The sequence below is a fragment of the Dasypus novemcinctus genome, chromosome X (assembly GCF_030445035.2).
Source record: "Dasypus novemcinctus isolate mDasNov1 chromosome X, mDasNov1.1.hap2, whole genome shotgun sequence".
Lineage (NCBI taxonomy): Eukaryota > Metazoa > Chordata > Mammalia > Cingulata > Dasypodidae > Dasypus > Dasypus novemcinctus.
The window spans coordinates 61,375,563-61,389,857 of NC_080704.1; the positions used below are offsets into that span (position 1 = coordinate 61,375,563).

Below are 14,295 nucleotides of genomic sequence, written 5' to 3' on the forward strand. Positions count from 1 at the left end.
ATCAAGATTTTTCACATTTATTGGTATAAAAGTATATAAAGCATTTTTCTTACTTTTTCATCTCCTCAGTATCTTTGGTTAAATTCTCTTTCTCATACTTTATTTTATTTGTGTTTTCTTGCTTTTTTTCCTCAGTCATATCTGCCAGAGGATGGTATATCTAGTTTACTGGTTCTTTCAAAATCACCTCTTAGTTTATCAAGTTTTTGGTTTTCCATTTCATTAAGTTCTGGTTTTATCCATAGCAATTATTTTATTCTGCTTTCTCTTGGTCATTCTTTTTCTAGTTTCTTGAGTGGAATAAATGGCTTATTTAATTTAAACTGTCTTGTTCTCTAGTGAAAGCATTTAAGACTACAAATTTTTCCTCTGGGAACCTCTATGGCCATATCACATAGGTTTTGATATGTAGTAGTCTTACTGTCATTTTTTTTTCTTTCTTAGTGTCATTCTTATTTCTTATACTATAAAGAATTCTTGTTCTTTAGCACAAGAAGTTTTAAACTTCCAGTGGTTTTGGAGTGGGGGGTAAAGCTAGCCTTTTTGTTATTGCTGTTAATATTTCATTTTATTGCATTATAATTAGAAAATGTAAAATGTATTTTCTAATTAACTTGGAAATTATATTGGTCTTCAAAGGTGTAGGCAGATTGTTCCCTCTGCCTAAACACTCTTCCCCATACTATCCAACTGGCAAACGTCTACTCTTTCTTTAACACAGCTCAAATGTCACATAATGTGGGAAGCCTACCCTGACCACAGTTCCTCTTTTCCTCTGATATAGTCCTAATCTAACAAGCCCTCCCACCTTTTAGGGCAGGTATCTTTGGAAGGATTTTTAAAGGAAGGACAAACTACAAATAGATTCCAAACATCTTAGTTGTCTCCAGACCTGATTCCCCACTCACCCTCCTCATACATTCAGACATCCATTCCACAATCATACCAGGGGCTAAAGGGAGATGGGGGAGGGGGACTGGCAATGATATTGCATATTTGACTAGAAGGGTGAGGGATTAGGGGAGGGATGGGTCTAGCTCTTACCTGCTCTCTGCCAGCCTGCCTGAGGGGGTAAGCTTCATGGAGTCAAGGACCTGAGTAGGACAGCAATACTGGTGTAGAGTATGAGACGCTGTGGACCTGAGAGACAGTGAGAGACAGAGAGAGACAGAGAGAGACAGGGAGGGAGGGTAGAGGCAGGGTAGGGAATGGGGACAAGGAGGTGAGAGTAAGTGGGGGAGGGGTTAAGGGGAGAGTGGGAGGAATGGGTGATGGAGAATAGGGAATGGAAGAGGAGGGTGGAAGGCAGGGAGGGAAGAATGGAGAGGAGGGAGGAAGGGAAGGATGGGAAGGAAGGGAGGAAAGGGAAGAGAGGAAGGGAGGAAGGGAGGAAGGAAGGAAAAAAGAAAAAAAAACACAAAGTCAAGAAAGAGAGGACGGCACTCGAACCACAAACAGAACACAACGACAACAGGGAGCAGTAGAGACAAAAGAGCTAGGCTGGGCCTCCTGTGTTCCAGGTGACTCCGTGGGGACCTCAGCCACGGAGACACTGGGGCACCACAGCAGAGAAGGGGGAAGGGAGCCCTCCTCACACCAGACACCACACGTGTAGGGAAGAGGGAGGGGGGAGGGGAGATGAATGAGAAAAGAAAAGATGGGGGGGAGGGGACTTCCCCTTGTACAAAATCCCTCACAGAAAGGGAAGGAGGGATGGAGAGAGAAGAGGCACTGAGCCCAAAGAAGGGAATGAACCCAGAGCAGGGGGGGATGGAGGAAACACTGAAGGAGAAGGAGAAAGAGAGAAACCGAAAGAGACAAGGAAGGGGTGAGACAGAAAAGGAGGGAAAGACAGAGAAAGAGAAAGACAGGAAAGAGCATGACAAAAGACACAGCAAGATGCTAGGGAGAGGCAGAGAGTTTAAGAGCAGAGAAGAGGTGAGGGTAGAGGAGAGCTGACACATTCTCAGTGGTCTTGGTGACAGGATGGGACTCAGGGCTGAGTGGGTAGATGGGGCCCAGAGGGGGCAGTGTGGAGAGGTAGGGAGGATGGGGTGATTCCAAGGAGTCTTTGTTTTGCTGGGCCATTGTTTTCACCCCATCCCAGGGCAGGGCCCATGTTCCACCCCCATTGCTGTGCTCCCACTCCCAGTGCAGGGTCCAAAGGCCCCTCTGCCTCTTACTTCCCGCAATTAAAGTCTAGATCGAGCGAGGGAGAGGAGGAACGAGGAAGGACAGCAGAGTAGTGAGGCTGAGGGCCTGGACCCTGCCCTACCCAGTAGAAAGCAGATGCTGGTGTCACATGGGTATCCAGAGCCGGGACAAGCTGGGAATGGAGCCAGCTTCTCCAGATCAATCAGCCCCTGTCCCCCACAAGTCCCTGAAAGCAAGTTATGGTCAGGTCCCAGCTGATCAACAGCCTAAGCCCCAGAAATGTGGCTGCAGGCCTGGCCAGCTGACCACTATCTCACTCACTAAGAATTTAAGGATGCCCAAATCCTAGGACCTTACAGAGACTCTCTGAATCTGAGCTTCTTCTCATCAGAGACTCTAGAATAATCATCACCGTCAGAGCTGCTGTTTCTCAAGTACCATCCAAGTGCTAGTCACCAACCCAAGTCCTTTACTTGTTTTCTCATTGAATCTGAGACTCTGAGACCCTTAGGCTGCTGGGATGTTGGTTTTAGGGAATCTCAGCTGCTGTGAGTAAGCTGGGGCCCCTGTGGTGTCAGGCCAGGCTGGCATACCAGGGCAGCCACCAGTAATATCCCTCACAGGCCACAAACTATGCTGCTGACAGAGCCAGGCACCTACTCCAGCTGGCTCCCTCCCTCAAGGCAAAGGCCTGCAAGAGTCCAAGAGGGGCGGGAGGAACCAGGAAGCCAGGAGGCTGCTGAATCAGCAGCCTGGGAACTGGGTTCAGACCTAGGAAGGGAGGGAAGGGGTCAGACTGCAGGGGCCAGGGTCCTACCTGCTGCTCCTCCTGGGGGGCTCCATGAGTTTGGACCTGTCCAGAGGGCAGGCCCAGGCCCCGGCGGATGCCTCCACCTTGCACCACCCTCTCTTCCCCAGCCCTTCCCTAGAAGGAGGAACCAAGGGGGCGGGGCCAGCCCAGCTGGGCTTCCAGCCAGACTGCAACTGGAAACTTTGTTCCTTCCCCTGCCCCCCCAGGATAGCTAGGAACTCGTTGAGGAAGCGACTTTTAGAGCTTGCTGTTATTGCTCTAGGCCAGTCCCCATTCCAGGGTCCCTATGTATACCTTCACTGGAATCTTCCCAACTACGTTGTCAAGAATATGTTTCTAGTCCCATTCTCCTGAAGAGAAAATTGAGATGGAGGGAAGTTAAGTAACTGAACATAGGTAATACAGCTACTAAGTGGCACAACCCTAAGATTAGAACATGGTTTGGCCATTTAAAAATTTTGGAATCTGTCCCCTCTGCCATATCATTCCCTTATGAATATAGAAATCTTTCAACAGAAGCTTTTCACAAACTGTCTATTTTCAGCACAAAGAGACTATGTTTGGGTGTTCTGAGATGCCCCAATCAAGTAAAATCCAAATCCTCCACTTTGGGATATCAAGACAGGGCTTTGGCCAATATTCTTTACCACTGCAATAAGCTCTCACTCTCTCCTGTATTATTTTCTGGATGGGTTAAGAGAAATGCTCCCTGAAGGGAAGCAGAAGAAACACCACTCACAATAGTAAAGTTATTCTTCCAAGGAAATTTCCCAGCCTGATTTTGACGATGGGGGGAATTGAGGTCTGGCAAAAGGAAGAATCTTACTAAAGTTCATACTGCAAGTCAGACCAGAATCCAGGTACCCTGACTCCTCACCCACCACAGTAATCTCCCTCTCTTTGCCATGGGTGGGGCTGGAGAAAGGAGTGAGAATTTTGAAGATTTGAAGGATGTGGAGTTGCTAAAGAGTATCAAAGATACAATTCAGAGAGCTCCTGTCCTTTCACAGCCCCAGAACCCAGGCCCCTGGCTGTTCTGAGCAGAAGGCGGCCCTGGAAGGGGTCAGGGGGCCAGTGATCTAGAAGGAATAGGAGCTGACAGGCAATAGGCCAGTCTTCCTGCTTCCCTGCCGGGGCAGCTGGTTCCTCTCAAGAAGGCCAAAGCTGCTGAGAGAGAGATAGGTCCTCCGGACAACCACAAGGTTGGCATCTGTGGGCCCCTTGTGGCCTCCTCTCCCTCTGCCTATACCCTAAAACCATGGTCCTTGGGGCTCTGGCTTCAGCCCCTGCTTTTTTTTTTTTTTATTTACTGTCCTCGAGCAACTCTCCTAGCTCTTGCAACAGCTTCACCTTGTGCCCATCTGCAGTTATCGCCCTAAGAGCTGTACCTCCAGTACGGACTTTCCTCTTGGCCTGCCAGGACTCTACAGACAGATTCTAGTCCTAGTTCTAAGGCTCATGCTGTATGACCGTGGGACACTCTCTTCTCTGATGAGGCAAAGAGCCTGAACTTTGGTACCTAACAGAGCTGGGTACAGATCCCAGCTTTGCTGCTTTTTAGCCAGATAAACCTAGGCACCTTGTTTACCCTTCAGAGGTTCCATTTGTTCATTTATAAAAGAGGAGTAGCAATTCCTACCTCTCAGGTTCATGTAAGGATTCAGTGAGACAAAGTGTGCACACGATGAAGAGTTGCACCTTGAGCCTGAAAGAGTCTGAGCCTGCTCCCAGAGAGGTGGGGGAGACTCATGGGAAGCCTGTTTGTTTCAGGGATGGGAAGGCTTCTAGGAATAATCCCTTAGTCTGGGGCCACGCTTGGAATTCAGACATATATGAGCATGTTGGGTAGACTCATGGGAAGACCCACTAGGTGCTGAAGAGAAAAAGGGGAAGAAGAAATTGACCCAGCCACAGGGCACTGGTAGGCCCTTCATTCACTTATTCAACAAATACTGCATACCAGGCACTGTGCCAGGTGCTGAATACAGCAGCAACTAAGGATAGATAGTGTCCTACTCTCATGGGGCTATTACCCAAGTGAGGGGAGATAGATATTCAACAACAAATGGAGTTAAACTAAGTAAGAAGTAGTGGTAGGAGAGGGAAAGCATTTCAGGCAGAGTAAAATCGCTTGAGCAAAGAATCTGAGGTAGTATTTCCAGGAACTGCAAAGAGGTCAATGTGGCTAAGTGGAAAAAGCAAAGGGGAGAGAGGAGAGACCAGAGATATAGGCAGGGATGCACTCACGTGGAGCCATGAAGGCCACAATAAAGGTTTCAGTGTTTATACTAAGAGCAATTTGGAAGCCAGTGATTCATGAATAGGTATGGGAGAAGAGTATCGCTGAAGCCCCTGAAAGTGCATAAAAAACATTAATAAGCAAGAACATATTTCTAGGGAAGGCATCTCTAGCTTTCCTTGGATGCTCAGATGGGTTTATAACCTCAAAAGGGTTAAGAAGCTCCTATGACTCCATTCACTAAGTGCCTACGATGAGCTGATGGCAGGCATCCTAGAAACTTTTGTGAGCTAGCCCCTGGCCCCCACCTCCTGCTAGTCTTAGCCTTCCCCCCATCTTCAACCTGTGCTCCACTCAGACAGAACTACTTGCATTTCTCTGTCACATACTGCTGCTCCACGCCTCATCTTTGAATGTGCTGCCCCTCTGCTCAAAAGGCCCTTCGCCACAACTCCCACTCCCACTCCCACCTCCTCACCTGGCTAGTTCTCCTTGTTCTTCAAAAGTCAGCTCCAATCTTGTGCCCTCTGAGAACCTGCCCTGACTCTACCCAAGCTGGTTGGGCCACCGCCCTCACGTTCTTCGCACCTTGTACTCCTCTCAGCCAGCCTTGTTCACAGTCTTTTTGCACACTCCTTGCCCTTTCTTGGCCTTGAGCTCTCTGAGGACAGGGGCAGTGTCTTAACTCATCTCAGCACAGAGCACCTAGTCAGACATGTTAACCAACTTGGGTGAAGACGATCCACCCTGAAGTGGAGGCTGCAAGGTGAACTGATGGACACTAGAGGGCACTGCAGTCACTGGAATCTCGGGCCAGATGCTGGCCAGGCAGACCAGGATGCACCCTGGAGCCAGGCAAGCAAAGATCTCCAGGAGTCCAGGAGGCATGGAAACTCTGCAACTGAGTCCTGCAACTCCTCATCTCTGGGCCCAGCTGATTAGGCCCCAGTTCTAGCCTCCCAATTTGCCTTCTGTTCCCTTTCTAAACCATCTCATGATAGCCCCTCTCACTGAAGATAGAGTTTTAGTTCTTCACAAACATGGGTGCCAAATACCCCTTCTCATAGCTGTGGCATACACTACTCTATTATCCACCATTGTTTCAATATTTGGCACAGTGTCTGTCACATGGCAGGTACTCATCCTTGAATGAGTGAAAGGAAGGCATGACTTCAGACAAGTCACCTTTACCTCTTTAGGTTTCAGTTTCCCCACCTGTAAAGGGGATATAATCACCCCATCTTGGCAGGATGGCCATGAGGATTAAAGATAATGTGTATAAAGTGCTCCTTAACAGTACCTGATACATAATAGGCACTTTCTGAATCAAAGCAATTATTAATATTTGGAGTAATAAAAAACAAGGAAGGAGGACTTGAAGGAGAGTCTTCCCTGAGCCTGGTATAATCTCTCCCACTCAGATTTACCATTTATATATGGAAGATAGCTTTAATAGGAAGAAAGCTATTACATTTATCAACTGCACCTACTGTGTGCCAGACCAGAAACAGGAGGCCCCTGAGGAGGTAGTGGAAAAACTCGAGTCTAAACCAGAGGATGTGAGACCAGGGCTGAGGTCAGGGCTATGGGCATTGCTCCTGTTTCTAAAGAGTAGTCATTATGGGCACAGCTGGCTCTAAACCCTTTACTCAGGTGAAAACTTGTCTAAGGGGTCATTAATTCCCTCTTTAATTAATGCAAAAATGCAGGGTTTGTATTAATGGAAAAGTTAGCTCAAGCATCAAGCTGATAATATTGATAATGCATGCTTGTAATTATACACTAAAGATTCCTATAAATTCAGTCACTATACTAATAAAATATAAAAATTCCCAAAGCAACCAAGAACTTGGTAACAGCTGTAAAATCAGTAGCACCATGCCAGTTGTTGTGAGGTTATGGAAATTACCACAAGCTGGTCTCAATGGTAATATTCTCTGCACCTTTAAAAGCTCTTTTTGCATAAAATAAGGGGAAATTTTTATATAAAAGTGTGTTTTGATGTGAGAACACGGAACTTGGAACTTGACAGCATAGTGGGCAAAGGTCTACTTACAATAGACTAGGAACCAAAAATGTGACGGATAGGCAATCTGATAATTATGCGCCCCTACCCCCGCCCTTGTTCTGATCTTACTTGGGTACACAAAAGAAGTGTGTTCACTGGAGAAAGAAACACCAAGCATTTTACCTCTTTACCCTCACACACTTCTAAGAGAATCTACCCTGACCAACAGTCCCTTGCTGCCTTGTGGTATTGGCACAGGCTAGACAGAGACACTGCAGTCATTTGGGGGTGGACCCTGAAGCTGGAAGGTCATATAGCTTCTAGTTTGGTGGCTGCGTTAGGCCATGTGAAAGCAGAGGTAGTCAGTTCAGAGAGAAAAATCAATGAAAAAGAGATGATAGAGGCCAGGAAAGCCATAAGAGATGGCGAGAGTCAAGACAGGAGAGAGGGAGCAATCGTGGTCCTTGATTTCTTGGGTCCACTGCCAGTTGGCATGAGGCCTGGCTGTACTGCATTTCCTGTTCTTAGATTCTGTGAGATGTAGCCTCACAATAGTTCCCCTCCTCTTTATTCTGGAGCTAGTTTGAGTGGGTTTCTGTTTCCTGCAACAAAACGTACCCAGACTGAGACAAGTGAAAATTGGGAATATAAAAGTGCATGGATTGCATAAGCAAAAATACATCAAGAGCACTTATATAGGGAGCAGTGAATGCAATTATATAGCATTTGTGTTTGTTCACCCCAGAGCTCCTTCATTTCCTGACACTTGCTACCAGACAAACACTACAGGCCCACATTCATCCACACTGACATTCCATGATATACAGAAACAAATGCGTTGACAACCAGATATGCTGATGATACAGATATGCCAACATGCATGGACACATGCCAGTGTACAGTGTTGCCCATGCACTCTTCACACCTGCACTGACACGGAGTCTCACTGACATGCAGTAAAACACACCCACACACATGAACACAGTGACACCGCCTGTAAGGCTCAAGGCAGGAGTCAAGGTCTGACTGGGCTCTGTGCAGCTTCCCTCCCCAGCTGCCAAGTGACTCATCCCCAGAGCTGCTAATTAAAGCCAGGACAGAGGGGACAGAGGAGAGGGGAGGGGAAGAGAGAGGAGGCAAGTTTATTTTGGTGCTAACCAGGCACCCAGCCAGTTTAGGGGTCACCCACTTCCTGGGGCTGGGCCAGGTGGGGGCAGGAGAACACAAAGAGGAAGGGGAGGAGAAGAGGAACTTCTTACTCCTTCTTGCCACTCTTGAGCTTCCCGGAAAGGTACCTCCTTTGGGAAAATCACCCCACTTCCCTTCTCTGTCCACTGTCAGAATCCATCTCTACCTCCTCTAGACTCTTGTCCTTATACTGGCTTTCTGTCTCTTCATCACACTCCCATTTGGTCTTGCCAGAGTTAGCTGGACTGTGTCTGCATTGACCCCAGACTGGGAGCTTCCCCAGGGCAGGGACCCTGTTTTCCTGCTTCCATCTTCCCCACAGTGTCACTCAATACAGACCTGGTACACAGTGAATGCTCCATACATGCATCTGGAATGTAACTGGGTTACCCCAGTACAGCATGGTGGTTACAAATCTAATAGTCTAGATTCATATCCTAATTCTACCATGGGACAAATTATTTTAGTCCTCTATGCCTTAGTTTCCTTACCTGTAAAGCAACAACAACAAAAAAAAGTACATCCTATAGGATTATTGTGAAGATTAAATGAGAGAATGTATGTAAAGTACCCAACATGGTGCCTGGCATATAATAGCTTTAGTTATCATCCATGAAGTGCTGCTGCTGCTGCTGCTGAAGATAATTAACACTCCCACCTGAGGCCTGGTAGTAGCAGCAGTTACATAGAGCCAAGTTCCAAGCCTGGCTCTACCACATAGCAGCTGGAGATGGCAGACAAGTCACATAAAGCTCTCAGAGTATTGCCTCATATGTGAAATGGGGATTCATGATATGACACCATAGAGTGACTTTAAAGGTGTGAGCTACCCTTTGTAAAGTGTCCTGTGTGGAGCCCAGCTCTTAGGAGTGCTTGACAGACAAATTACAGCAGTGATTACTAAGGATAGAAGGAGGAGCTCAGACCTTTGGGGTCAGAGACCCCCAGAAGAGAGGAAGCAGTCAGGCTGGACTAGGGCAAACAAGGAAGGTTTCCTAGAGTGAGCATAACTGGAGTTTGGCCTCTCAAGAGCCAGAGAGCATTCAGCAGGTAGTGACAAGGTTCTGGGCAAAAGAAAAGGTAGGAACCTAGAGCTGGGGAGGGTGGGCAACTAGGCTGAGCTAAACAGGAAGCAGCATGGGAGGGAGGAGCTGGATGCAGCTGGCATGACTCTGGGGACAGGTGGCGTCTTGCACATGTGGATGGAGGAGCCATGGAAGGTTCATGAGGTCTCTGCCATCCTAGATTGCCACGAGGTCAAAACAAGGAAGACACTTAGGGATTGTCTAATCCAAACTCTGTTGGACAGATGGGGGCACTGAAGCCCAGAGTGGGAGGCCTCCTCTGGGAAAAGAGCCAGCAGTGGCTCCTCCTCCCACTTCTCCTCCAGACTGCAGTGGCTCCTGTTGCTATGGGGACGTCCCTGGCTCCGCGGGTGTCAGCAGCTCCCCCACCCCCTCCCTCCTTCCCTAGCAACAGGCCACCTCCTCCTGCTCTCATCCTTGCGTGCCTAGCAACCTCAGCCTGGTCCCCAGGGCCCCCAAGTTCCAGTCTGACCCTCACTGTGGCAGCATCTCTACATCTGGGCTCCCTCCTCTTCTGGTAGTGGCCTGCGTCAGGCTCCTTCTGCTCCTCTCTGTTTTCATTTTCTACATTTTTCCACATTTTTCCAGTTTGATTACACAGTATATGACATTGGATTTAGTGAGGGCAGAGGGCACTATAATTTGTTGAGCCACTATTTTATGCTGAGCATTGTTTAATACTTGAAGTTCTCTCATCAACCCAGAAATGTCAGAATTATTGTCTCCACTTTATCGGCAAGGAAACTAAGGATCAGAGACGTTAAGCAATTTAGTAAAGGTCGCACAGCTAGGAAGCAGGCTCTGCTGATAATTAGCTTTGTGACCTTGAGCCATTGCCAGCCCCTTTCTGGACCTTGTTTTAAGGTGACTTTAGGTGTGACAACTTCTCATGGAGCTATAGGAAATCTAGGTACCTTCCTCTGCCCAAGCCCTCCCCCAATACCAGCTGTTCAGCTCTAATTAAACTCCACACTTCCTCTAGCACCCCATACTTAGAAGCCGTCAGGCCTGGGCCTAGGTGGCTTTCAGTCCACTAACCCTGCTCAATTCATGCTGTTCAGTGTCCACATCTGAAGTCTAGACTCCCTCCTTAGTGTTTCCTCTACCACCTTAACCTTCCTTCCCCCACACTGTTTAACAGATGAGGTAACCAGGGCTCCAAGGGATGAAGGACTGTCCAAATCACATAACTTGCAAGTGACCTAGCCATAGATGGAACCCAGGTTTTTCCAGAGTTTCTTTCCTTTCTATGCTCCAGAGCTGCCCCCTCTCTCCTCGACAACCATCCCTGGCTCCCCACTGATGACATCCCGTATTGTGACCCAGTACTGACAGGCATTTCGAACTTTGCTGGGCCAGATATTCTGTTTCAGCACAACTGTGTATAAACCTACCTCTCACTTTCCCAGGCATGCCTTCCTGATGCAAAGTATGTATCCAGACCGTACAGCCCAGCTCAGACACTGCCTTCTCCAGGGAGCTATCTCTGACCCCTAACTAAAGTGAACTCAATAACTCAATAATGTACACGTGAATCCCAAGAGCATCCTCAGTGCCCCCACCTAAGCCTGGTTTCAAGTTAAAGGGTCTTCCCACCATGATTGCAAGGTTTTGCCCTACCAGTGCTATGTTTTAAGCCCTTTCCACAGCCTAAGTTCGACTAATGCTTCCCTAGTTGCTGAGTCCTCAATGCCCCTATAGCCTCCTTGACTATGGGCCCAGGATGGATGTCAGGAAGCTCGTCTTAGTAAAACAAATGCTGGCTTTGGAACCAGGTAGCCCAAGGTGTGAATGAGAGTGATGCCATCCTGCCCCATATGCTCTTCTTTCCCTGGGCAAGGAACTGACCCTCGTGGAACCTCATTTTCTTCATCTGTAAGTCAGGGAACTTAATCCATGCCTAATAGGGCTGCTGTGAGCATTAAATAGGATCATATTCAAAGTTCTCAGTATGTGAGCAACAAATGGCAATTGCTATTATTACTAATATTAGGATGAGGATGAGGATGATTATTATTATCTGCAAGACTGTTGATAGCTCCTGCAGTAACAGTGTGGGCAGAGCTCTGGGCTTGGTGCCAGGTAGACCTGGGTTTGAATCTTGGCTCAGCCATATATTAGTGTGTGGCCATGGGTCAAACCCTTAACCACACCAAGCCTCAGTTTCCTCAACTGTAAAACAGTGATGATAAGGTCAGCCCAGGATCCCCTTACAGTGTTACTGGGAGGACCAAATAAACAAACAAACAAAATAATCCCTGACAACTTCTGTAAGTTGTAAAGGCCCAATATATATCATCATGAAGACTTATGATTATGATAATTATTAAATAACCTGAGCTATAGATCCCAGGAACTCCCCTGCTAGGAAGAGTTGAGAATTGGAGATGAGTTCAATCTAGTTCCTCAACAAGTAGTGGGCAGAGAAACAGGGGTGCCTTGGGGAGCCCTGTGCTCAAAGTCAGCCCAAATTGCCTTTCTCTAAATCCAAAGAGGGACAGTGGGATCCATGTCCTTTGTTAGACTAGTGCCTTCGTAAATGCTACAATTGACTGTGCCTAGGCCATAGTCCTTGCTTGAACTAATTATGCCTCATCATATACCCTTTGCCTGGACATCACATTTCCCCTGCCTGAATGCTGGGCCTAAGTCTCGCCTACTTCATAGCCCCTACCTTGGTCCTGGGCATTAGCGTGTTCAACCCATATCCCTTGCCTGGGATGCTAGGACAGTGTATCTCATTACATGTCCCTTGTCTGTATGCTGGGATTTACTGGCCTCATGTCATATCCACTGCCTGGATGATGGGACCTGGGCTGCTGCATATGGTTGGACAAGTTTTGTCTTGCACAAGGGTTCACAGCCAAATCCAACCTGTGCTATGCTCACCAAGCCAGGAACCCCTCATGAGAGGCTGCAAGAGGTCAGAAGAAAGGGGAAATGTTTCTAATTAATCCACTCTTCACAAAGGTGCTGTATACATGAGTTGTAGGCCTGGCTGGGACCAACTGTGCCCATCCCATGTCTCTGCTGCTTGGATCCTTGGACTGCTTGCATCCATCTTATCTCAGAGAGCTATCCAATACTCCCCTGCCTGGATGATGAGACTTATTGTGTCCTACCCTGAGCCTCCCATCATTTCCATATCTTCCCTATGTTTGTCTGCCTATGTGAAGCTCCTGATAGGTTAAAGCCCTGGAGGGTGCACAAATAGCCAGCTACTACCTCAGCTTTGCTCCTGCCTCTTCAAGTAGCAAATTAATGACACCCTTAAAATTTACTGACACTTGTAAACTTTTTTTTTAACAAGCATGCAAACATTTTTTTACTTGTCACCATAATGTATGTTTCTTATGTCTAGAATGTGTCCCTTTAAAAGTCCATCTAAATCCCACTACTCAGGGCTAGCACAGTTCAGGGTAAAATGCAAATACTGGGTCAGGGAAGCCCAGCATCAACTGTGCCCTCTTCTCCTAGGAGGAGGAAGCGGAAAAGATCTTAGGTTCAGAAATGACCTGTCTGGAGATCATTTCTCATATCTGGGCAGCTCCTATGAGCCCTGACAGTGTTCAGTCAAGCCTCTGAGTCAGCTGGGGTCAGAAAAACTGAGGAACAGTCTTCAACCTCCTCCCCACACCTGCCACATTTACTCCTGCCCTTCCACTCTACTCCATTCCCATTCCTAATACCAAAGGGAAGAAACCCCCTTGAGTTGGCCCCCAGCCCCTGCCCATGGATCCCAAAGTAACAAACCAGAGTCCTGTGCCCTGCACCCCCCGCCCAGTCCCTGCCCTACATCCCAACTGCTACTAAGGAAAGGAAGTACTGACCTGACTGTTCTGGAATTCTCACCATCGGACCTGAAACAGAAACAGAGAGAGAGAAAAAATATATATATATATATAATTAGCACATGCCCTCTACCTTTCTCCTCCCTCTACCCTATGTAGGGGGCTTGAGGCTAACACATGTCATGAAAATGAGGGGAAGGGCGTTCACTCATGCAGAGAGAACAGCAAGTGCAAAGAGCATAGAACAGAAAGTGCCTAGCTGGTTGGAGGAAGAGGGAGGACAGTGTGACTGTGGTGGAGTGAACCAGGGGAAACGTAGTCAGAGATGAAGTCAAAGAGGTATCAACAGTCTGAGGCCTATGGATCATGGTGAGGAGTCTGGCTTTACTCTGAGTGGCCTGAGAGGTAGGAAACTCTGTGTGTAAAGAGCTTTACACACAGAGAGACCTAGACTCAGATATTGGCTCTGCCTCTTATCAGATCTGTGATTCAGGCAAGTCACTTCACCTCTTTAATCCTGAGCCTCAGTCTCCCCATTTGTAACAAGAGGCCAATCCTCATAGGGCTTCGGAGATGATTAAGCCCTTTGGAACCTAGCAGACAAATGCCAGGTATTATTAACAACATAGAAGAGGCTTTGGCAATTGCCTGGTCCAACCTGCTTATTTTCCAGATGAAGAGAATGAGGCTGAGAGAGTGAGTCAGCGCTGGCTCCTTTCTACTTCATTGGTCTGCCTTTTTCATTGTGAGTCCCCTTCAGAGGCAAAGAAAGGGTGAGAGAAGAGAATGGAGTAGGGGACAGCTTTGAGGGAACAGAGGGAATGAGTGAAGTCTGAGACATACCTCTCTGGCTATTCTCCCCTAAGAAGAGTACGTGTGCATGTGTATACACGTGTGCATGTGTATACACGTGTGCATGTGTGTGTATGTGTGTAGGGGAGGAAGGACTGGGATTGAGGAGCTGGCATACTGTGAGTGGGAAAGGGGCAAAAGAAGGACTAGGGAACTTGGAAGTGGGA

The 14,295-nt window shown here is 47.6% G+C and overlaps 1 protein-coding gene across 6 annotated transcripts in view; it reads right to left on the reverse strand.

Moving 5' to 3' along the window:
• IQSEC2 (IQ motif and Sec7 domain ArfGEF 2) overlaps positions 1-14,295 on the reverse strand; it is an 84,258-nt gene that overhangs the window by 39,817 nt on the left and 30,146 nt on the right. For 2 of the 6 annotated variants that reach the window (XM_058291895.1, XM_058291891.1), the window contains exons 2-3: positions 13,316-13,345; positions 1,045-1,140 (exon numbers count right to left, since the gene is read on the reverse strand). In XM_058291895.1, coding sequence (XP_058147878.1) covers positions 1,045-1,140; positions 13,316-13,345 — 126 coding nt within the window. Of the gene's footprint in view, positions 1-1,044; positions 1,141-2,971; positions 3,081-13,315; positions 13,346-14,295 lie in introns of those variants that run through there. The other 4 variants (XM_058291896.2, XM_058291892.1, XM_058291893.1 and 1 more) reach the window with 3 other exon arrangements.